The sequence below is a fragment of the Lipotes vexillifer genome, unplaced genomic scaffold (genome assembly GCF_000442215.2).
Source record: "Lipotes vexillifer unplaced genomic scaffold, Lipotes_vexillifer_v1.1 scaffold713, whole genome shotgun sequence".
Taxonomy (NCBI): domain Eukaryota; kingdom Metazoa; phylum Chordata; class Mammalia; order Artiodactyla; family Lipotidae; genus Lipotes; species Lipotes vexillifer.
This window is the reverse complement of record NW_006773157.1, coordinates 2,164,946-2,189,807: the sequence shown is the minus strand read 5'-3', so window position 1 is coordinate 2,189,807 and position 24,862 is coordinate 2,164,946. Positions and strand designations below refer to the sequence as shown.

General features: G+C 40.9%; 1 protein-coding gene across 1 annotated transcript in view; it reads right to left on the bottom strand.

Moving 5' to 3' along the window:
* Nucleotides 1-18,650, bottom strand: part of LOC103088140 (dual specificity mitogen-activated protein kinase kinase 5) — a gene marked incomplete at its 3' end in the record, with an annotated part of 114,346 nt that extends 95,696 nt beyond the window's left edge. Inside the window, exons 1-2 of the mRNA XM_007448144.1 lie at nucleotides 17,869-18,650; nucleotides 10,584-10,632 (exon numbers count right to left, since the gene is read on the bottom strand). Coding sequence (XP_007448206.1) covers nucleotides 10,584-10,632; nucleotides 17,869-18,003 — 184 coding nt within the window. The remainder of the gene's footprint in view (nucleotides 1-10,583; nucleotides 10,633-17,868) is intronic.
* Nucleotides 18,651-24,862: the final 6,212 nt, after the last annotated feature.

Sequence of the window (24,862 nt, the reverse complement as noted above, 5' to 3'; positions counted from 1 at the left end):
AGGCACACAATGGTCACTATCAGTAACAAAGAAGGCACATTCCTAGGGAGGTTACATATATAAAGGACTACAGAGAAATCTAGCATTTTCCTTCCCTCTTTTTTTTTTTAAAGCTACAGACTCTATAGAGCCAAACTGGGAGAGAAATGCCATTCTAATTTTGGAAACAGGGAGTTTCTACAGAGGTTCCAGAAACTAGTATTTTCAAGGTTAAGTCAAAAAGCTGTCATACAAATGCAGGAAACAAAGGGGAAAAAATAGACATTGTATAATGGAATATAATGTTACATATTACCACACATGAAAGCACTTTACATATTTTGTTTTAAAACCAAGTCAAATTCTCAATTTGGATGTGTACTAAAATGATTTGTTCTATGAAGTCCTGAACTTGATAAAATTTCCAGTCTGAACAAAGTAGCTTTTTGTAAATCTCTTTTCTACACTAGAGCTAGCTACAGAGATGGTGGCTACAAAGGGACAGATTATATTCGAATTTCAACATACACAAGATCTCAATAAGGTACTGTTCACATGGAATGAGGAAGTGCTTGGAGTTCAATAAAACAGGTGAAAAACCTTTTTATAATTTGTAAAGAGAAGGCACAGATTCCAGAAAAAATCATTTAAATCACATCTCTCTAAATCAGTAACAAGAACAACAACAAAAAGAATTCTCTAAGCTCTCAAAGTCAGGGCTTGAAACTTTAAGGCTACTTAAAACTAAAGATTCTCAAATTCTAAAATTCTATGAAATCTCTGAGGGATTATTTCAGTTACCGGAAATAATCTGGTAACTGTGAGGGAAGTCAGTTAGCAGACTAATCTCTTACATAGCAGTTCCATAGAAAGCAGCTATGAAACACTAAAGGGCACTTTGCTTTAAAAGGACAGAAAACTGAGGACAAAAGGCCAGAATAGCTTTTGATGCAAACCTAAAGTGCTGGAGCTGTCCCATAAGGAGACAAGGTAAGTGAAAGACGCATTCTAATAAAGCCTGAGGATAAAATCAGGTTTATACGACACAGTGATTAATAGTTTTATGGATTAATAAGAGCCTCCATTTTATGTAGGTAGTGCTTCCTTTACAGATTGCTCTTTGGAGGACTGTCTGCTTCATTCTTTAATATCTGTAATTAGTAGTTTTAATGAAGCCTCCTCATTCTTGTCAGAAAGGAGACTGAGTTGGAAAAGTAATTACACATAAGAGAAGACTAATGATTCTGGCCCAGAGGCAAAATCCAAGCTATCAGATGCCCTCATTGGCCTTGACATTTAAAATGAGAATACACTTCTCTCTAAATACAAGGAATTCCAAGGAAGACATACAAATGGCAAACAGGTACAAGAAAAGGTGCTCCACATCTCTAATCATCAGGAAAATGCAAATGAAAACCACAATGAGGTATCACCTCACACCTGTTACACAGCTATCATCAAGAAGACAAGAGAGAACAAGTGTTGGTGAGGATGTGGAGAAATGAAAACCCTTGTGTGCAGTAGGTGGGAATGTAAATTGATACAACCACCATGGAAAACAGTATGTGATTCCTCAAAAAATTAAAACTACAACTACCATACGATCCAGCAATTGTACTTCTAAGTCTATATCCAAAGGAACTGAAATCAGAATCTCAGAGATATCTACACTCCAATATTCATTGCATCATTATTCACAATAGCCAAGATATGTAAACAACTCAAGTGTCCATCAATGATGAATGGATAAAGATGTGTACACACACCCACCCAGGCACACGTGCGTGCGCAAACACACACACACACCCCCCAAGGAATATTATTCAGCCATGAAAAAGATGGAATCCTTCCATTTGTGACAACATGGATGAACCTTGAGGGCATTATGCTAAGTGAAAAAAAGAGAAAGACAAATACTGTATGATAGCACTTATATGTGGAATCTAAAAAACCCAAACTCAGTGTTACCAGGGGCTGGAGGGTGGGGAAATGGGGAGATATTTGTCAAAGGGTATAAACTTCCAGTTACAAGATTAACAAAGTCTGGGGATCTAATGTACAGCATGGTGATTATAGCTAATAATACTGTATTACATACTTGAACGTTGCTAATAGATCCTGAATGTTCTCACCACAAAAAAGAAATGGTAATTATGCATCAGGATGGATATGTTAGCTAACACTATGGTGGTAATCATTTTGCAATGTGTAATGACCAAATCAATGCGCTATACACCCTAAACTTATACAACGTTATGTGTCAATTATATCTCAGTAAAGCTGGAAAAAAATTTAATAGACAATGAATTGAGAGGAATGAGAAGTTAGTAAACGGTAGGAAAGTAGAAATACATACCAAACAATTTAGTATGACAATAACTTAAAATACTTTTCTGAATAAAAAGTTGGATATACACAGCCAGCCCATCTAGCAAAGACTCTGGTTGGGCCTATCAAACCGGATTAGCTATAAAAAGTACACTAACTGGAAACATAAATCATAAAAAACTTACTAAAATGGCACAAAGAGTTTCAAAGGTATAAATATGCTGAAGAACACTAGAAAGCCATGGCACAAAGTAGAGAGAAGCAGAAAAAAATATTTTGAACTCTTTTTGTCTTACACATGGAGTTTCTTTGCCCTCTGACCAAAAAAGCATTACTAGATATGACCAAGAAGGCAGAGGAGGGGGGGCACTCTGATACACTGGTTCACAATAAGAATTCCAGGCTTCTCCAGTTGCCTGGAGCATAGTAATATGATTTTCCAGCACATTAGGGAAGCAAAAGTAGAACCAGAAAGTCTATGTACTGGCTGGATTTTGTTAATGTCACTTAAAATGGAGGAAAAAATCCTAGCAAGATACCAAATAGAGTGCAGCAGATGGTAAACAAATATTATGAAGCAATCTTCACAAAATCTGCAGTGTATCACAAATATACAAAATGTCAGAGTTTGGGAAAAGACAATCATAACAGGCCATATGTTGCTAGCGATTTTATTTCAAGCAACGTGCAATCCAGAAGAGAAACCAAGAGGAGGAACATAAAGGTCCAAGAGCAGAGACGCAGCCTCAGGTAAGGGGCGGTCAGAGTGGCAACCAGAGTGCCTACTGAGTAAACAGCACAAAAACATCAGACTCTGGGGAGCGCTCAGCCAAATGGCACCCAGTGCAGCGGCAGGGCTCAAGTGGGCTTTCAAGAAAAACAATTTAGCTTCTACCAAGGGCAACAGAAAGTTAAGGCAATACTGTACTTTATATGTCATGTCATATTACTTCAGTGCCAGGTAAGAAGAGTCAATTAGAACTACAGCAAAGGCATTTTTCTAAGGCAAGAGGAAAGAAATGAAAACATAACTGTAGAGGTTAAAAAGGCATCAATAAGAAGTTACCAGAAAAGCTGTCAAGTTTAGAACCCTTCTCAGGTGTGGAATCTAAGATCTGGTCAGGATCAGAGGCCACGGTTTCTAAGGCTAAATCTTCATATCCATGAATTTTAATTTAGCTCCATGCCTCCCACCTCCTGAGTCCTTCTTTACTTCTTTGCTTCCTTTTTCTTTCCAAAAAATATTCAAGTGCCCACTATGTAGCAGGCAATGTCTGGACACCAGGGTAATAACAATGGAAAAAGGAAAACCCCTGCCCTCATGGAGTTTACACTCTACTTGAGAGAGACTGAAGGGTATGAGGGAGTGAATCATACAGATATCTGGTGAAAGAATGTTCTAGGCAGAGGGAACAGCTCATGCTAAGGCCCTGTGGCAGAAGAATACCTGGCATGCTTGAGAGACTGAAAGAAAGCCAGAGTAGCTGCAACAGATTGAGAATAAGATGGGGGAGAGAGACGAGTTCAGAGAAGCAATGGTGGGACAGAGCTGGGGGAAGATGAGGAAGGGCAGGGCCTTGTAGGGCATGTTAAGGACTTGGCTATCACTCCTGAGTGAGAAGAAAACCACTGGAGGGTCTTGACTGTAGTGATCTCACTTAACTTCTAAAGGGATCTCTTTGGCTGCTGTGTGGAGAAGAGGCTACATGGAGGCAAAGCAGAAACAAGGAGACGAGTTAGAGGACCACTCTCCTAGTCTAGGTAAGAGACAATGGTGACCTAAACCAAACTGAGGTTTTGAGCAGCCATCACATGCTGGATATATTTGCTTGTGTCCTTATTACTTCATTCCTTCAACCATCCATGCATTCCAGAAACACAAATTGAGAGTCTACCATATGCCAGGTACTATGCTGGGTTTCTAGGAATTCAAAAATGAGCAGCATTATCTACTGCCCTCAAGGAACTAGCCTGGTGCTTGGGTAAAGGACTTAAACTTCTTAATTCTCATGTAAAACAGCCAGACTACTAACACCTACTACTACTAATAATAACTAATAAGACTACAAATACCTACTACTACTACTACTAACTACTCTCATAAGACTAAAAAAGATTCGGACTTTTTGCATCGATGATATTTCAAAACAAAATTTCAATAAATTAAAGCTCTCTTCAAATCGTCTCAAATTCTAAGGATACACAATTAACTCTTACACGTTAATTTTTAGACTCAGTGTACATCTATTGCGAATTAAAGTTTTTCATTAACCTACCCAGTTTTTCTTATAAGCAACCAGTTATCTTTTACATATGCTATACTGTAAGAAAATAAAACTTCATTTTTCCCAGAATTTTTCCAGAAATTCATAAAACAACTGAAAAGGAATCTATTTAATGAAAAGTGAGTATAAAATGGTCACGGTTAAAGAAAAACAAATAAAATAAAGATTTATCCTATAGTCGCATTTTCTGAACCAAAACTCAGACACATGGTTTGACCAGTGTGAAGATACTTACGAGGGCTACAGATCAGAATATGTGATGTCAGAGTATCATGGAAAAGTAGGGCCATATGGTATTTATAGGTATAAGTCAGTGTTTGTCTACATAGACTTAAAACATATCTTTCACGTCAACAGTAAGATTTTACTGTCCAGCAACACCAGCCCAACAGTAATTTTACAGCAGTAACTTGTCTAGAGAAAATCCAGGGAGAGGAACACATGTAACAGATATGCACAGGAAACTCATTAGTGGGCATAGTTGATTTCCATCACGTCACCGTGTTGGTGTACTCATTAATCTGTTAACGAAATTGTGAAAATCAGCAGGGATCTTTGGGCCTATATGAATGTCAAGCTCCTACAGCATACGTAGGGCCCACACATGCAAACATTCAAGATTTTTCAGGGTTATGGAATTTAGCTTCATCTCAGAAGCGTTCTCACATCTGGGAAAAGACAAATTATTCAATAACCAGTATGGAATCAACTATCTGCTTGAAAAATAAAGCTGGGTCACCACCTGACTCCTCCTTTCACCAAAAGAAACTGAAAGATGGTACCAAAAAAAAAATCTTCTGTCTTTGCAATAAAAACACATGCTGTTTTATAATAATAAAAAAAAAAAATCCACACAAAAACACATACAAGTGTACATATTTATAAATGTGTGTGTGTATTTAACCCCATTAAAGTACGAAGAAAAAAGAATTTGAATTAATGTTTTTTCAACATCCTGGAATGTGGACCTTTCTAAGCATGGCATAAATCCAGAAGTCACAAAATATGACAAATCAGTTCTTGTAAAAACTTTAAACTTCTCCACGGAAAAAAGGAGAAAAAACGACCAAAACAAGCTTAAAGGAAAGCAATAAACTAAACAAAATTATTTATAACATCTAAGACAAAGGGGAATTTTCCTAATATTGGAAAAGCTCTTAAATCAAACAGAAAAAGACAAATAACCTAAAAGAAAAATGGGCAAAGGTGATAAACAGTTCACAGAAATTAAATACAAATGACCAAAATATAAATGAAAAGATGCTCAAGCTCATTTATAATTGGAGAAATACAAAATAAAAATAAAATAATACAATAATCTTTTTCACATATCAAATTGACATCAACTAAAAAGTTTATTGGACTCAAGAGCTGGTGAGGGTAGAGAGAAATGGGCATTCTCAAAAATTGCTGGTGGGAGTGCAAACTGGCTCTACCTTCTAAAGAACAACATGGAAATACCTATCAAAACATAAAATATGGGTACTCTTTGTTTCAGTAGTTCCAAATCCTAGGAATTTATCCTACAAATACATTTCTACAATGTGGAAAGCCATAAGAGACAATGCTGTTGACTGCACCATTTTTTCTAATACTACTGAAAAACTGGTAACATCTTAAATTTAAAACTGGTCCATCAACAGGTTAAATTAAGTCATACCTATAAAATTAAGTATAATGTAATTATCTAAAAGAATGAAGTTGACTTGTACACACTGATGTTAGAAAGAGGCCCAACACATACTACTAAGTGGGGACGGGAAACTAGTTGCAATCCAGTATATTTTATGTATGAGAAAATTTCTGGAAGGATACAGAAGAAACTGTTAACTAGGGAATTGGGGAGATGGGGATTTTTACTTGTTGCTTTATTTCGATACTGCTTGCATTTTTTTTAAAGATCATCTATACCTTCTTAACTAAAGAAAAAAAATCAGACACTATTTATTGAAAGGTAGTACTTTCATTTGTGCTTTTACTGTAAGGGAGAAAGGACCTAAAAGTGGTAAAAAAAAAAAAAAACGAGGTTTAGGACCATCAGTCCAAGAGGTAAGTTTGGCATGAATGGGACTCCCTCCCCTCATTCACTCCTAAATCCCCTTGGAAACACCATCCCCTGGGATAGAAATCAGAAAGAATATAACCACTATACACCCTCTGACCCCTTGGACGTAGGGCCCAGTCAAGTGTGGGAATTTGAATTTGGAGCCTGAATTGTCCACCACCAACCAATTACATCCCACGCCTGCGCAACTGCAAAAATAATCCAAAAAAAGCAATTTACTTACTAAGCTTTAGGTTACATGCATTTTACAATTCTCTTTTGAATACGGACATATATAACATTCCATCTTATTCAACAAGGGTATTCCTACAAGGCACAAAGTACACTTGTCCCTCAGTATCCACAGGGTATTGGTTCCAGGACCACTCCCCCCCACCCATAGGATACCAAAATCTGTGGATGATCCAGTCCGTTATATAAAATGGCATTGTACAGTTTGCCCTCTGTATCCACAGGTTCCGCATCCATGAATCGGGCAGGTGTGGAATCCAAGGATACAAAGGGCCAACTGTACTAAGAAGAAAGCAAGAGTGAAATAAAACATGGTTTCTGTCACCAAGTCATTCAAAATCTGGCACACAACCAACCAGAAGGGAGGCCCAATAGGTTATGTGCTCTAGTAAAGTGCCCAGAGAGCTTAACCACACCTGCAGGGATCGGAGACCTCACCAAAGAGACAGCATTTCTTAGAACTGAATTATCAGTAAGAGAACCTAACCTTTCCCCTCTTTTCTACTTACTCAACTCTTTTTCTCTATGTAAAAACAGGTAAACTTGACACTGTCCTTTCTCTCATTGCTTAATTCATATAACTAAATACAACACCTCTTTTGTATAAGTTAGTGTTGGGTAGACTTTGCAGTATTAAATATATTACTATAAATATCTTAAAGTTTTATTTATTCAGGAGTTGTTCCATCATACCATAAACAACTGAAAGAGCTCAAAAATTTCAACCAATTAGCTAATAAACTACATCTTTCCAACTATTTCTTATACATAGATTTATTAGTGAAGATCCTTGGTACAGAAAATAAGGTTGCCCTAGAACAATCACGAAAAAAGCCAGTCTAGGATTTTAAGTCTATAATGGAAAGTACACAATAATCTAAGCACAAAAAAACAAAGAACTATCATTATTTTGTCCCTGTGTATTTTTGTTCTTATTCTTTTCACCTAAAACTGATCCAGATGCAGATGGGTATACAGCTTCTGCCCTTGTTGGGGGAAAAGAAGGAAAGTGATCTCTAAGAAGTTAAACCTAGAAATTTAAACATTTTTTCTGTTAGTGTTAAGTGTACTTTTCGTGTTAAATATATTACCATAAGTATTTCTTTGATCAAAGTTTTATTTATTCAAGAGTTGTTCCATCACCCCCATAAACCATACTTAACACCCTTCACAGGCTTTCAACACACCTGGTTATAAAGAGTGCAAGTTTCATAGTCAAACAGAACTGCATTTGAATATGGGTTCCACCACTTCCTAGCTGATCACTTTCAACAATCTCTTCATGTCTCTGAGTTTCAATTTCCTCACAAATATAATTTTCCTCCCTCACAGAGTTGTTGCAAAGATTAGCAACAATCCAGGTAAATCATCTAATACACTGCCTAGCACAGAGCAGGCCATCAATAAATGATAGCTAAAATAATCAGCATTACCACTATGAATCCTAACTCTGAAAGCCAGTAAGGCACAGGTACATCAAGCCACTTGGAGGGACCCAGAAAGCAAGAAGTAGAAAGAACAAGGTAAGTTTCTTTTTTGCCCCATCTAAAAACAATCAGAACATACAATATCAAGAATTATGACAACTCTCAGAACAAGTCTCAACAGTGGTTGAGAATATACACATGAGAAATTCCACTTCACCACTTACTAGCTGTGAGACTTGAACAAGTCGCTTACAGGAGATGTCCTTTCCTCAACTAGAAGAGAGCTAGTAACAGTCCTTCAAAGTACTTTGTGGGGATCTTGTGAAGGTTAAATTAAATGATATAACCCACAGAATGCTCTTAACAAGCATCTGGCAACAGTAAGTACTCCAAATGTTAACTACCAGACTGTACATGAAATCCCTGGCACCCCCAAGGAGTTACCGCAAGGGGTCTGAAGAGCTTGCAACACTAATATGTATTTCAGATATACATACTATTTTTCAGTAGTATACGGAGTCCAGTGTGGTTAATACAATACGAATTATTTTAAGAGTTCTCAAGTAGCTTTTAAAACCATGAAATGATTGTTGAAAAACATTCAATAGAGAAAGATATAAAGTAAAAAAGTGTGCTCGGGCTTCCCTGGTGGCTCAGTGGTTGAGAGTCCGCCTGCCGATGCAGGGCACACGGGTTCATGCCCCAATTCAGGAAGATCCCACATGCCGCAGAGCAGCTAGGCCCGTGAGCCATGGCCACTGAGCCTGCGCGTCCGGAGCCTGTGCTCCGCAACGGGAGAGGCCACAACAGTGAGAGGCCCGTGTACCACAGAAAATAATAATAATAATAATAATTCCAGGGACTAGCCTCGTGGTCCAGTGGTAAAGAATCCGCCTTCCAATGCAGGGGACGTGGGTTCGATCCCTGGTCGGTGAACTAAGATCTCACATGCCACAGGGCAACTAAGCCACAACTACTGAGCCCACCCTCCTCAACTAAAGAGCCTGCGTGCCGCAAACTACAGAACCCACGTGCTCTGAAGCCCAGGCACCACAACTAGAGAAAACCCGCATGCCACAATGAAGAGCCCACACGCTGCAACAAAAGATCCTGCATGCCACAGTGAAGATCCTGCGTGCCTCAACTAAGCCCCCCGCAGTCAAAAATTAATTAATTAATTAATTAATAATAATAAATAATAACTCCAGGGGATTCCCTGGTGGCCTAGTGCTTAGGATTTGGCGCTTTCACTGCCGTGGCCCAGGTTCAATCCCTGGTCGGGGAACTGCGATCCTGCAAGCTGTGAGGCACAGCCAAAATTTAAAAAAAAAAAAAATTCCACAAGGAACACTCTGTTTGAAGGGCATTCAACACATGTGTAGGTATTTCTGTTGGACAACTTCCTAAAAGTGGATCTGCTGAGTCAAAGGTTTTGAACATTTTATATTTTGGTAAGTATTGCCAAATTGTCCCCCAAGAGAACATAAATAAAAGAGAGGACAATTGTACTCTCTGTAGTTAACCATCTGCTTAAAAACCAAGAACAAAAAGGAAAAAATCATATGGAGAAACTGTACATTTTTCTATGTGCAAAAGCAGACCACATCTTGGAGAAAAGATGGGACCACAGTTACAGACCTTTACTTTATCCTTCTTAACACCAGAGCCCCTGTGCTGACTAAACTCTCATCTTAGCATTACTCAGCCCATGACCTCCCTCTGGCTTATGTCAAAACCACTTTTCTAGTATACCCTGCCCCCACCCCAGTCCCCAAGACAATTGTTCTGGGGGGGGTGGGAAGGACTCAAGACCTTAAGTGTTGCTTGCCATCATCTAAAAGCCATGCCAAGCCCCAATAAAACAGAATTACTCCATGCAACATTCACTTAAATGTTCTACTCTATTGCTGTTTTAAAGCAGCAAAGGATTAAAATCTTTTAATCAATAATCACTGGCCTACAGGTAGTTTACACATTTCATTTTGTTCCACAATATTATTACAGTGAGGAGCAAGAGCAGATAAAGGTCATGTTGGTAATTAAAGCTATATTACAGAAATATGCACACCCAAGATATGATTAAATAAGAAAATATTCCTCGGTTCAGTATCATCATTAAACTTGCATTAATTTATAAATATTTAAATGTACCATATGATGATCATAAATAATCTGTTTTTGTCAGTTTCTAAAGTAACGCAACCCATAAACCCTTTGAAAAATTACTGCAGAAAGAAACAGTCAAGAAAGTATACAAGCCAGACTTACATTCAAATGCTGTGGTTGTTGCTTCAGGCAGAACCTGGCCTATCACATCCTAAAGAAAGAAAGAATAAAGGAACACAATTAGCCATCTTCTTTATTGCTAACATGTGGCAAATCCTAGAGGACACAGGAGAACCTGGAAAAGATTTTTGAAATGTTGGCATAAACTATAAAAACATTAGCTCATAATCACACTTAGCCCAGCAATCTAAGTCCAGAGTTTAAATCTCTATTCTGGAGCTTAAATCTCTATACTGGGGGTGGGGACCATTTAAAAAATCCTTTCCACTCTGTACTAATAACATAATTTTTTACTCTCGATTTAACAGCATAGACAATTACACTGTTGTGCATTTATAAAAAAAAAAAAAGGTTTCTTCTATGGGAGGCTATAGAAGGAATGTACTGTTAGTAGAAAAAGAGGTTTGGGGAGTCAAGACTGGCCTGGGTTTGAATCTCAGCTCTGCACTAAACAAGCTGTGTGACTAGCAACAAATTACTCAACCTCTCTGAGCCTCAATTTGATTATCCTCCAATATGGGTCTAATAATGCTTACAGAGGTAATGTAAAAAGTATTAAATAATGTAATAAACATGAGCATGAACTAGCCTAACACACTGTAGACCTTCAACAAATGCAGCTCTGGATATGTGACTACCAACACCTTTCCTTGCACTCATACTGGGAAGAGTTCAAAAAACAAGTTTCCATGATGATGATGTAAATCTACAATACTACAATACATTTAACACAAACAATTCTTACCAACCTTTACTCTTGAACAACTAAAAAACATATTTAATGACACCGAAATAAAGTTAATCTAGCCTACAAATGAAAAAGTGTATATAACCTGATATCAATGTTTAAATGAATCTATAAAGTTGAAAAAACTTAAAAAATAGTCTACAGAGACAGCTTATTTAAAGAGGTACAGAACACCTTCGAGAAATTTTTAGTTCTGGGAAAAGTGACCCTCCATTATGTCCAGTCCAACCCAAATGGTCTGCACACCTCGTTGTTCTCAGGGAGCTCTGCCACAACGTCCCTCCTGGGCCATGCCACAAATGGCACCAGGCAGCCAGCTGACAAAGCCACTTGCAGTATTTCTCAGCAGGGAGCCCACAGCCTTCCAAGCAGGGCACTTAGCAGGGTGGCGGCTGCAACTTCCTTCTAAAGGCAGTTCTTTAGAAGCTTTTGCTGCAGTGGCAATTTGCATAATAGCCTTGTCTCTACTGTGTATGTGTGTGTGTGGGGGGGTGTTTTTTAAATAAATCTGTGCATATAAAATTGATCCAAGGGGGCTTCCCTGGTGGCGCAGTGGTTGAGAGTCCGCCTGCCAATGCAGGGGACACGGGCTCAGCTCTGCACTAAACAAGCTGTGTGACTAGCAACAAATTACTCAACCTCTCTGAGCCTCAATTTGATTATCCTCCAATATGGGTCTAATAATGCTTACAGAGGTAATGTAAAAAGTATTAAATAATGTAATAAACATGAGCATGAACTAGCCTAACACACTGTAGACCTTCAACAAATGCAGCTCTGGATATGTGACTACCAACACCTTTCCTTGCACTCATACTGGGAAGAGTTCAAAAAACAAGTTTCCATGATGATGATGTAAATCTACAATACTACAATACATTTAACACAAACAATTCTTACCAACCTTTACTCTTGAACAACTAAAAAACATATTTAATGACACCGAAATAAAGTTAATCTAGCCTACAAATGAAAAAGTGTATATAACCTGATATCAATGTTTAAATGAATCTATAAAGTTGAAAAAACTTAAAAAATAGTCTACAGAGACAGCTTATTTAAAGAGGTACAGAACACCTTCGAGAAATTTTTAGTTCTGGGAAAAGTGACCCTCCATTATGTCCAGTCCAACCCAAATGGTCTGCACACCTCGTTGTTCTCAGGGAGCTCTGCCACAACGTCCCTCCTGGGCCATGCCACAAATGGCACCAGGCAGCCAGCTGACAAAGCCACTTGCAGTATTTCTCAGCAGGGAGCCCACAGCCTTCCAAGCAGGGCACTTAGCAGGGTGGCGGCTGCAACTTCCTTCTAAAGGCAGTTCTTTAGAAGCTTTTGCTGCAGTGGCAATTTGCATAATAGCCTTGTCTCTACTGTGTATGTGTGTGTGTGGGGGGGTGTTTTTTAAATAAATCTGTGCATATAAAATTGATCCAAGGGGGCTTCCCTGGTGGCGCAGTGGTTGAGAGTCCGCCTGCCAATGCAGGGGACACGGGTTCGTGCCCCGGTCTGGGAAGATCCCACATGCCGCAGAGCGGCTGGGCCCGTGAGCCATGGCCACTGAGCCTGCGCGTCCGGAGCCTGTGCTCCGCAACAGGAGAGGCCACAACAGTGAGAGGCCCGCATAACGCAAAAAAAAAAAAAAAAAAAAAAAAATTGATCAAAGGGAACTATCTTAGGCAGCCCTCACTCATTAGAGCCAAAAGAGATTATTATTTTCTTATTACTCTAGTCTTAGCAAATGAAACAACTTTCTGTGGAAGTATTTGTAAAAGATTTTAGTGTTGAAAAAAATCCTTTCTACATACTTGTAGGCAGAAAGTATTTATTGACAGCTAAATGAAAACTGTTGAGCGAGTATAGAATACACAAGCAGCCAGTGTAACGCCTTAGAGTGTGGACGGGAGCCAAACTGCTAGGGTTGGACCTTGGCTCTGCCATTCAGTCACTGAGTGACTGAATTTCTCTGTGCCTCCGTTTCCTTCTGTGTAAAAATGAGATCATAACTGTACCTACCTTGTAGGACTAATGAGTTAATATTAATAAAGTGCTTACAAGAGTAAGAGTAAGTCTAGCACATTGTAAGTGCAAGTATTAGTGTCTGTTAAATAAATAAAACAAGTCACTGATGACTGAAACATTACAAATCTTACCTCATAACGAAATTCTAAATTTCAGCACCTGACAATCAGTGGAGGATGGTCTTTGGTTCACTTACTTCATCCTTCCACAGCATTTACTGAGGACTAGCCAGTATTGGTTTAAAAAGGGGTGGTGGGGGGGGACCCTCCACTGCCCCAACCCTCCAAGTCTAGGTTATCACTGCTTACTTCCAGACAACCAGTCTTGAGATGTGAACCCTACAGTATTAGCAAACTAATTTAGGATCCTTCTTATTTATGAATAGCAGAATCTGTCAAACAGCAAACTTCTAACAACCATCTGAAAACTCTGCTGAGCAGCAATGGCCTCCTTTGCCCATCAACATAAACAAGGAGCCACACAAACTTTACAACTAATGCGGGGGGGGGGGCGGGAAGAGAAAGAAAAAGCAAACCTGATTGAGAGAATCATGAAAATCATGGGAACACAACTGACCATCTTGTTCTGTTAAAGCAAATAAAGTGGGGCTATAATAATGACAAAGAGGTAAAACTCAATCACTATCTCCTGGTCTTTTCTAAGCAGGCACATTTAATTTTATGTGTTTTTTCCAGTTGTATTTTAAGTGACTTATTTCAAAATGACCCTGTCTTATTCTCAACATTTTACTCAACCTAAAGAAAGTTTCGAAAGAGCACATAAGTTCACATATCTTGTTGGTGATCATTTCTCGATCCTTTTCTTCTCCTTCCTTTCAATAAATCAGTCAAACAAATAGCAAACCAAAAATATAAATGAGCATCTATAACGTGCCAGGAGGATAAAGATTACAAAACTGTAGGCTACAGAAGAATAAGACTTGCTCCTTGACTTTAGAAAGATTATAATCTGTCACAAAGATAGAGACAAACCTAAAAGACTAACAAATCAGAGCACTTATAGTATGGTAAAAGAGCCAAACAAAAGACATAAATTAGCAAACGGTAGGTGCTAACTCAGAAGGCAGTAAAAATCACGGTCTCAGTTAAGATAGAAGAAACTTCACAGATGAGGGGAAATCTGGGCTGGAACTTGGGAGAGAGGATTCAAACAGCAAGAGGAAAGGGGGAACATTCAGATCTCCTGCACAATTTTCCCCAAACTGCGGACTGGATTGCCAAGGAAGAGGAGAAACACAGAAAGCTGAAAAACAGATAACACAAATGCCTCTGCCTATGAGGACCAGCTGGGCCTACTTCACAGTGCACCAGTCCCTAACTATTCAGACGAAGGACAAAGGCCCCAGAGAGGCCCAGTGACTTGCCCACGGAGTCCCAGCCATTTGATGGAGTTGTGAATGGAGCCCTCAACTACTGACTCTGAGTCCAAAACGCCCTCAGCTCCAGCTGACTCAGTGACTACAAATTGCTTCTGGCTTCCGTGTCTGGTTCTGCCACAAACCAGCTGTGTGGCTTTAGCATTTTCCCCATCAGGGGTTCATGCTTCCTCATTTGAAAACTGAAGTGAGGAGAGATATCAGATGAAGGGGAACATTCCAGGTTTCATTTGGCTTTAAATTTTAAGGTTCTAAGCCAAAGATGCTGACGTGACTTGGTTTTTTGCCTATTTCTCAATGAAGAGATAAGGTAAACCTGGAAAAGAGATCTAAGGAGTCCTCCAGGATTTGAGCTTGCAGTTCCAAGAACTTGATATACAGCACCCATTGTCACGAGCCCTCCATGAGGCCTTCCCAACATAACACGCTCCACCCAGGTGTACCTGAGCAAGCACGTGGCACATGGCACTCTGAGCTCTCGATGGTGGGACTGTTTGTGCAAAGTTTATTTTTAGGCCAGTCATCCCTGAGCCAATGTACAACTGAGAGATGCCCAGGCCCTATCCCTTCTGCTGCAATAACAACACTTATAGAGCACTTACTATGCTCCAGATTGTTGTAAGTACTTTACACATACCAACTCCACTAGTCCTCAGAACTCTGTGAGGGAGGCACTACTTTTATCCCCCCAACCCTATTTTTGTCTTTTTACAGATGAAGAAACTGAGATACAGAAGACACTTGCCCAAGTGAGTCTGGTAAGGCTTACGATGTAAACGCAGTCAGCCTGGCTCCAGTTTGTGTTTTAACACTGTACCATTCTACTTAAAATAATACCTTCCGTTGTCTCAAATGAGTAAAGTGAAAGAAAGCTCTTGTCTTTCTCATCAGAGACACTATCTCACTTAATCTTTACAAGTCTTTGAGGCAGTATCATTATCCCTAATTTACAAATAAAGAAACAGGCTCAGAGAGGCAGAGTGACGTGCCTAGTTAGTGGGATGGTTTACAATTAAACACAAATTTCTTGATTCAAAATCTAGTGTGCTGTCCACAAAACCATAACTAACGGTGTGCATCCTCTTTGAAGCTCCCTCATTAAACAAATATTTCAGGGTCCTATGAAGCATCAGAAACAGAGAGGAAACAGAGTCCGTCTCCTCCAGAAGTTTACCATCTCGTGGAGGAGACAGACAAAATTAGCACAAAACCCATATACTTTGCCAAAACAAAGTTGTGAAAACACAGAGGAGGGGCATGTGACCAAGACCAATGCAGAGCAAAAGCCAAACTGGGCTTTGAAGGACAGGTGGGAGTTGGCGAGCTGAAGAAAGAGGCCCAGTGAAGAATGCCTGGGCACCTGGGAGAGCTCACGGTTAATTCTATATATCTGGAAGACAGGATGCTCATGGGGGTGTAGTGAGAGATGAAGCTGGTGCCAGGCAGGTACAAGCCAATCAAGATGGGCCCAGAGGGGCTTCCCTGGTGGCGCAGTGGTTAAGAATCCATCTGCCAACGCAGGGGACACGGGTTCGAGCCCTGGTCCGGGAAGATCCCACCTGCTGCGGATCAACTAAGGCCGTGAGCCACAACTACTGAGCCTGCGCTCTAGAGCCCGCAAGCCACAACTACTGAAGCCTGCACGCCTACACCCCGTGCTCCGCAACAAGAGAAGCCACCGCAATGAGAAGCCCGCGCATCGCAACGAAGTGTAGCCCCCGCTCACAGCAACTAGAGAAAGCCCACGTGCAGCAACAAAGATCCAACTCAGCCAAAATAAATAAATTAATTAATTAAAAAAAAATATATATATAGGCCCAGAGGACCACGCCAAGGAGTCTGGGCCTTACCATGAAGGGAGATCCATGTGCATGTGAGCGTATGGAGAACTCTGGATGCAAAGAAAAGGATGGCATATGTGTGCAAGATCGGAGGCTGCTGGTTTACTCCAGCTTCTGCACTCCTTGTGCAGACACCTGAAGATCTGTATGTTCTAGGTGGTCAGTAACATCCAGAACTCAAAATGACAGTACACAGATCAAATTTTGATTGAGTAAAACCTATGACCATCAAAAACCACATCCCAGATCTTCCTCTTCCCCCAGACCTCCACCCAGCCCCATCTTATCCGGCAGGTAAGTTCCACTATAGATCTGGTACTTGCAACATGCTCCTTGGTATGTCAGCTCTGCCTCTGATAGCGCAGTTATTCAAAATATAAAATGGGCACGATGTACTCTATCTCACATGAATACTAAAAGCTGAGTAGTACTACAGCATGTGGAAATAAATACCAAGTAAAGTAAGGAAATCTGAGTTCTGGCACTGACTCTCCCACTCACAAGTAACATGGCTTTGGAAAAGCCATTTCACCTCACTGCTCCTCCGTAACTATCTGCAAAAAAGATCAGAGGGCTCAACAGGCCACCTCCAAGGTTATCCTCTGCTCTAACATTCCATGATTCTATTTGAAATATATTTTGAATATTTATTATGAAAGTAAGACTACATCATTGACTCTAAGATGCACATTTTCCCCTCTATTTTAACATCTCTGAAACTGGGTTTTGTACAATGTGTGGCATGTCACAGTTTAACAGGTCGCATTTTTTTTCTTTCTTAGCGGTACATAAAATAATATCTTAAAACTTAGGATGTCTTAGGCTTGCTGAAACATGATTGGTTAGAGTTGCCTTGTTTCCCTTTCCCACTAGCTACCAAGTTTAGAGAACTCAGTAGAAAGACAGGCTGGAATCTGGCCAGGGACATTCCAAAAAATCCTTGAGAAAAACTCTCTTCTAGATTCAGCTTTTTGTATCCCAGTTGGTTGCTTCTGTGTGTTACGTCCCAGTCCAGGCTGTGAGTTCCTTGAGGGCAGGGGTCCAATCTGATTCATCTCTACTTCCCCAGGAACTTGCACACTTGTCAGATTTCAGTCTATACAATTAATCAATGCTTGTGGTGGAAGAAATAAAACTGCCCCCATACGAGGCCAGCAATGGCCACTAGCTCAGGCCACCAGGGTAAGATTTGGTGATCAAGGTGCTTACTGCCCTACAAATCCCTGCGCCCCCCTCGCTAGGGACACTGAGATTAGCACTTACCAGCACATCCCTGAAGAGTAGCTGCGGCCCAGAGTGCACTGTCCAGTCCACCGCTCCACTATTTGGAATCTTGATGCGAATCACCAGCACCTGGTTCTCCATGGCATGGAAGGGGCCAAAGGCCAGCCACAGCATTACAGGTTAAAGAGGCTCACATCCTGGTAGGGGGGAACCCCCTGGCTCCTGGTTAGGCGGGGGCTCTTAGAGGTGACAAGGGGACTGAGGGTCAGAGGACAGACGGGGAGGGGGAGTGAAGAGAGGAGGTGGTCCGGAAGCAGCCCGCAGCCTCGGAGCCAGGCCCAGGCTGTATGGGGTTGAGGGATGTCTCCCTGTGAGCGTGGACGGAGCAAGGGGCAGAAGCCAGTAGGAACTAGCGGAGATCAGAAGGTTCTGGAGTTGGAAAAGAGAGCAAACGGCATCTTGCAGCTCTCTGCCGTCTGTGTGGGTGTGAGGGGACAGCACAGAGAAGACGCCGTTTTAGAGAGATACGGCGGCAGGTGTCCACTCCTCCTTAAAGGAGAGGGGAGGGCCCCCGACTTGAGGGGACTCAGTCCGGGGCTGTTAGGAAGGAGCCCCAGGGCCGCTGGACCACAAGAAAGCCGAGGGGGCCCTCCGCGGGAGGGTCGGGGGCGAGTCCTCTGCCCCACCCCGAGCCAGAGTGCACGGCGCGCGCGACTCAGAACCTGTAACCCGAGGCCGCGCGTTCCGGCGGCGGCGGCGGCAGGAGGGGGAAGGCGGCGGTAAGAAGGGGAAGGCGGCGGTAGGAGGGGGAAGGCGGCCGCAGGAGGGAGAAGGCGGCCGCAGGAGGGAGAAGGCGTCGGCGAGGGCACTTACTCCGGAACCAAAACGCGCGGCGCCGGAACCCCGGGAGCCGGCGAGGGGACCCGCCTCCCGCGGCGCCATGTTGGAAGAGGGCAGCTCGTGGCCGGCCCCGCCCCCGCTCGCCGGCGGGCGGGACCCGAGGAGCAAGGGATTGGCGCCGGGGTCGGAGTGAGGGGACCGACTGGACTATTCAGTCGTGAGACCCCAACTCCCCTGTCGCGAAGTGACCACCCATGGCGACCGAGTGACAGCCCTTTCTTTTCCCAACCCTCATTAAAGTCAGCGAGGTGAAAACTTTTAACAAAAGAAGGAGGAAACTGAACTAGAGCAGGGGTCCGCCAAAAGCCGATTGATGGCTTAAGATGCGTAGTTTCCCTGTTCAGAAGACTAGAAAAATAGAACTGCCCCTCTCGTTTATTCCTACTTTATCAGGCCCTGTACCTAAATATTCGTGGAGGTTTGTGCATCAAATGATCAAGAGCAAGGTTGTCTTTTTTTCCTTCTTCCAAGTCACAGATCCGGAGGATCATCTTTCTCCCAAATGAGCAAAGCGAGTGTGGATTTTTCAGTGAGGTCCTTTACCCCTATGGTTACCCTAAAATAGCAAACAGCGCACTATTCAAAAGCAACAGTAAAGAAATTCAGTGAAGAGTTTAACTGCCTGGGTACAGTTGCAGTAGTGGCATCATCTTTTCTTATTAAACCTTTGAAAAAAATATCCTAGACAGTCCATAAACTTTCAACTAGATAGCAATGTTTACGCAGTGATATCACCGGCAGTAGCAATAACCCTTGGTTATTTTTAAATGCCTTGTTAACCTCAGATTTTTAAATGCATAATTTTGTTCATCTATGATGCCTATACAGAAGTTTGTTTACAAACTACAACGCATAGTTTCGTCCTTTACCTCTAAGAAAAGTCCACATATCGCTTTACTTTGAGGGGCTGAATTTTGTATAAATTCGGTGGGAGAGGAGTGTCATTCCCCTAACAGTCAAATAGTTGATGAATGCGAGAGAAAAAATAATTTAAATACTGGTCAGTGTTGGTATAATATCAATTTTTTACTGCATATTTTCTCTACCTGCATTCCTTCTTTTTTTTTGGTAGTATTTGTTTTATTTATTTATTTATTTATTATTGATTTATTTATGGCTGCGTGGGTCTTCGTTGCTGCGCCCAGGCTTTCTCTAGTGCCGCTCGTTGTGGTGTGCGGGCTTCTCCTCTGCCGCATGTAGGATCTTCCCTGACCAGGGCTCAAACCTGTGTCCCCTGCATTGGCAGGTGGATTCTTAACCACTGCACCACCAGGGAAGTCCCTACATTCCTTTTATATTTAATTTGAAAGTCCATTGTAGAAGATAAATTATCTCTTCAGTTATTGTAAATGAAGAGCTTAGGTAGAAATTCATTTAGTCAGATCCTCCAGGTAGTCAAAGAATTGCCCTTTTCCACCTGCACTTCAGTCTTGTGAAAAACAAACCATTTGTTCAAGGTCCCCATGCACTTTTTATTGAAAGTTCATTTCCTATTATTTGAGAAAATAGACCACAAAGCCAGAGATTTTCTATGAACTCATGATTTGTTAAAATGGTTTTTAATTGATGGTACTATGGGCAAAACCAGCTCAATTTGTACTTTCAGTTCTTTTGGATATATACCCACAAGTAGAATTGCTGGATCATATGATAATTCTATTTTTAATTTTTTGAGGAGCTGCCATGTTCCACAATGGCTGCACCATTTTACATTCCCATCAGTAGCCCAAGAGTTCCAGTTTCTCTACATCTTCACCAACACTTGTTATTTTCTATATTTTTGTTAGAAGCCATATTCTCATGAGTATGAGGTGATATCTCAAAGTGGTTGAGATTTGCATTTCCCTAGTGATTAGTGGTGTTCAGCTTTTCATATACTTGTTGGCCATTTGTATATCTTCTTTGGAGAATTGTCTATTCAAGTCCTTTGCCCTTTTTAAATTGGCTTATTTATCTTTTTTGTTATAAAGTAATTTTTTTAAATGAGGAAAATTAACATGTTACTACTATAAGTTCAGAGATGTTTTCTTTCATATCTTTTTTTTTTTTTTTTTTTTTTTGCGATATGTGGGCCTCTCACTGTCGTGGCCTTTCCCGTTGCCGGATGCGCAAGCTCAGCGCCCATGGCTCACGGGCCCAGCCGCTCCGCGGCATGTGGGATCCTCCCGGACCGGGGCACGAACCCGTATCCCCTGCATCGGCAGGCGGACTCTCAACCACTGCGCCACCAGGGAGGCCCTCTTTCATATCTTTTTACATTGCTCCGAAACTCCAATCCTTAACCCAGAATCTGATCCCTTCCCACTGCTTCTCAGATACTATCCCAGTCCAAACTACCATTATATTTATATTATATTTCTCTCTTAAAGTTCTGTTTCCATTCTTGCCACTGCTACCAATGGTCTATGCTCAACCCAGTTACCAGGGTTAGAATACCAAGTCACCCCTTTGGTTAAAACTATTCTGATGGCCTCCTAACTTGTACAGAATAAAAACTAAAGTCCTTTCCTTGATTTGCACAACTCCACACAGTCTGCCCTCCACACCTTCTGGCCTTATGATCTCTCAAACGTCATTCACACCATCCTCCTTCTTACTTTTCCTTGAACATATCAGGCATCCCACCTCGGGGTCTTGGCATTTGCCCTGTCCTCTCCCTGGATTGCTCTTATCCTAATATTCACATGGCTCACTTCCTCCTGCAGATCTTGACTTAAGAACCACCTTCGTGTTGAGGCCTTCCCTTAGCACAATCTTGAAAACCAGCCCCAAACCCACCCCACCCACAGATGCAAGCATGCAGGTGTACACAATTCCTGGTCCCCTTCCCTGGTTTACTTTTCTCCTGGCCCTCATCACTATCTACCATGCCACATGTCTCAATCCTGTGTTTGTCTCCCCACTAAACTGTAACTTGGCGAGGGAGGGACCGGTATGTGTTTTATTCACTGCCATGTCCCTAGTACCTAAAATAATACCTGACACACAGTGGGCACTTTAATAATATTTGTTAAATGAATGAGTGGATTTTGAAGGCAAAGTGGGTTGAGTAATAGGAATGCAACTACCATGTGCATCTCCTGCCTGTCTTGAGCCGCAATTGCTCCTTGGCCTTTCCACAACCACTGCCATCGTGGAGACTGAGACCACAACAATTACAGACTCCCACTGAACCACGAACTTTATATAACAAATGTTGACTGCCTCCTGTGATCAAAAATTCCACTTGTCTTCTTCAGTGCCAGGTGTGGGTCCCTACATATACCATTCAAATACTTGTTGATTTGGGGGGTTTTGTTTTTTGTTTTTTTCTTTCTCTTTGGCCACACCACGCAGCTTGAGGGATCTTATTCCCCCAACCAGGGATTGAACCCGGGCCCCAGCAGTGAAAGTGCCAAGTCCTAACCACTGGACCACCAGGGAATTCCCAATACTTGTTGATTTTGATTTAAAGGAATATGATGAGAATAGAGGATGAAAAGAGTAAAAGTTTCTAGTGGAGAAATCTTGCAGACACCATCCTAACCAAGTGATCAACCAGTGATGTCATGTTGATGTCATGTACTCTCCTATATGATGCAACAAGAAGGGCATTTGACCTGTGGGGTCTTCTTCCCCAAACCCATAACTCCAATCTAATCATGAGAAAACCATCAGACAAACCCAAATTGAGGGACAGTCTACAAAATACCTGACAAATACTCCTCAAAACTGCCAAGGTCATGAAAAACAAAATGCAAAGAAACTATCACAGACCTGAGGAGACTAAGGAGACATGACGACTAAATGTATTGTGGGATCCTCAGTGGAATCCTGGAACAGAAAAAGGACAGTAATGAAAAACCGGTGAAATCTGAATAAAGTCTGGAGTTTAGTTAGTAATAATGTACCAATGCTGACTTTTTAGTTTTGACATATGTGCAATGATTATGTAAAATGCTAACAGGGGAATCTGGGTGAGAGTGTATGGGAACTCTCTGTACTATATTTGCAACTTTTCTGTAAATCTAAAGTTATTCCAAAATAAAAAGTTTTTTTAAAAAATAAGTTGCGTTTCTACACACTTGTAATAATGTCTTAGAAATTTTAATTTGAAAAAGATATAATTTATTGTTATTACAATAACAACTGAAAAATAAACATAAGCATTTTCTTCATAGTGCTTAATATCCATGAGTTTAAGAAAAGAATATGAAGAAGCATAGACAAAAGTGATGAGACTTACCTGGTGGCGCCGTGGTTAAGAATCGGCCTGCCAGTGCAGGGGACAGGGGTTCGAGCCCTGGTCCAGGAAAATCCCACATGCAGCAGAGCAAGTAAGGCCATGTGCCACAACTACTGAGCCTGCGCTCTAGAGCCCACGAACCACAACTACTGAGCCCAAGTGCTGCAACTACTGAAGCCCGCCCGCCTAGAGCCCATGCTCTTCAACAAGAGAAGCCACCTCAATGAGAAGCCCATGCACCGCAACAAAGAATAGCCCCCGCTCGCCGCAACTAGAGAAAGCCCACGCGCAGCAACGAAGACCCAACACAGCCAAAAATAAATAAATAAAATAAATAAAATTTTTTTTAAAAAGTGGTAAGAGACAAACCCTTGAAAGTGTGATGGGAAAGTCTGCTCTTTTGTGTTGTGGCAGGAATGGAAAAGAACAGTGGGAGCAATTCCAGCACTCATGCAGAAGCAGAAACAACAGTTCAGCAGATATTCATAGAGCGCCAAGTATGTGCTATGGATTTTAGATGCTGTAACATGAATTAATTTATTAATTTATGATGTCATTGGATTTAATTTCTACGTAATACAGGTAGAGTAGGCTGGTGTTCCTACAGATCACTTAAGCTTTATTTCCCTTTTTTGATGGTTTAAACATATCTATATTCTTTTCTTTATATTAACCAACAAACTATAGCTCACATTTTTGTGGGGCTTTAGAGCTTGCAAAGCACGTCTCCCTTCGTTATCCTGTGCATCGTAGGGAAGTATAGAGTAATGGTTAAGAATTTGGACTCTGTAGACAGGTTACAGGGACTGGAATAACACTCACCATGTGTGACATTGAGCAAGACTTCTTGGTTTCCACAGCTTAAAAAATGGGAATAAAAATAGGATTAAGGGAGCTAATATGTGTAAAGTGCTTAGTCTAGGACCTGGCACAAAGAAACAATATGTAAGTGTTAGATAAACTCCTTATTGTATATATGGAGACACTAAGAAGGCTCTAATTTTTCTCAATTATATTCAACCAGTAATGGTATAGCAAGACTTAAACCATATTTTTCATCTCCAAAACAAGGTTCTTTGTATTACACACATAGTGGAACAGCAATAAACATCAAGCTAAATCAGGCATGAAAGAATGATAATAAAATTTCAGAGTTAAAGGAAACTTACAAATTCTGCCCAATTCAAGAATTCTCTCCACATTTACCTAAGGAATTGTCATACAGCCTCTCTGAACATCTCCAATAACGGGACTCACTTCCTCAAGAGGCACCCCATTCCATTTTTTGCCAAATCAATTAAAATATTCTTGTCTCCTTGTTACCAACACACTATTTCTAGTTCTGTTTAAAAAGAGTAAGTCTAACTCATCCTAGTAGTTTCTGACTAATGTTTCATTTCACATACTTCTACACATCATTCTGTTTGACTTTAAAATAGTAAAATACCTGTATGAGAAAATAGATGGCACCTTTTGAGATGCCTCAAAAGGATAATGCAACAAGATTCCAATCTTTTTTTCAGAAGGCATGGAACAGTGTAAGTTTGTTCATTACACCTGAGATAATATTTCAAAATTTGTTGCTGTTCTTGTAAAGAATCCATATGATTTGGAAATCATAAAGTATCCTTTTCTTAAAGCTCTTAAAAATGAAGGCATGTTTTCTTTTTAATTTTGAATCATCACATGTTCATTTGACATAGAGCCTTCATTATATGACAAATACTGGAAATACAAAAATTAGTAACACATTGTTCTCTTCCAGCTGTGTACAGAAGTAGTCTTTTTCAGTATGGCTTGAATGGACCTTGGATATAGATTCAGAACTACTAGATTTTGTTGACAGGTAAAATTAGTATTGAATAAAATTTGCCTTCAACATGGTCAATGCAAAAGATTTGTAGGATG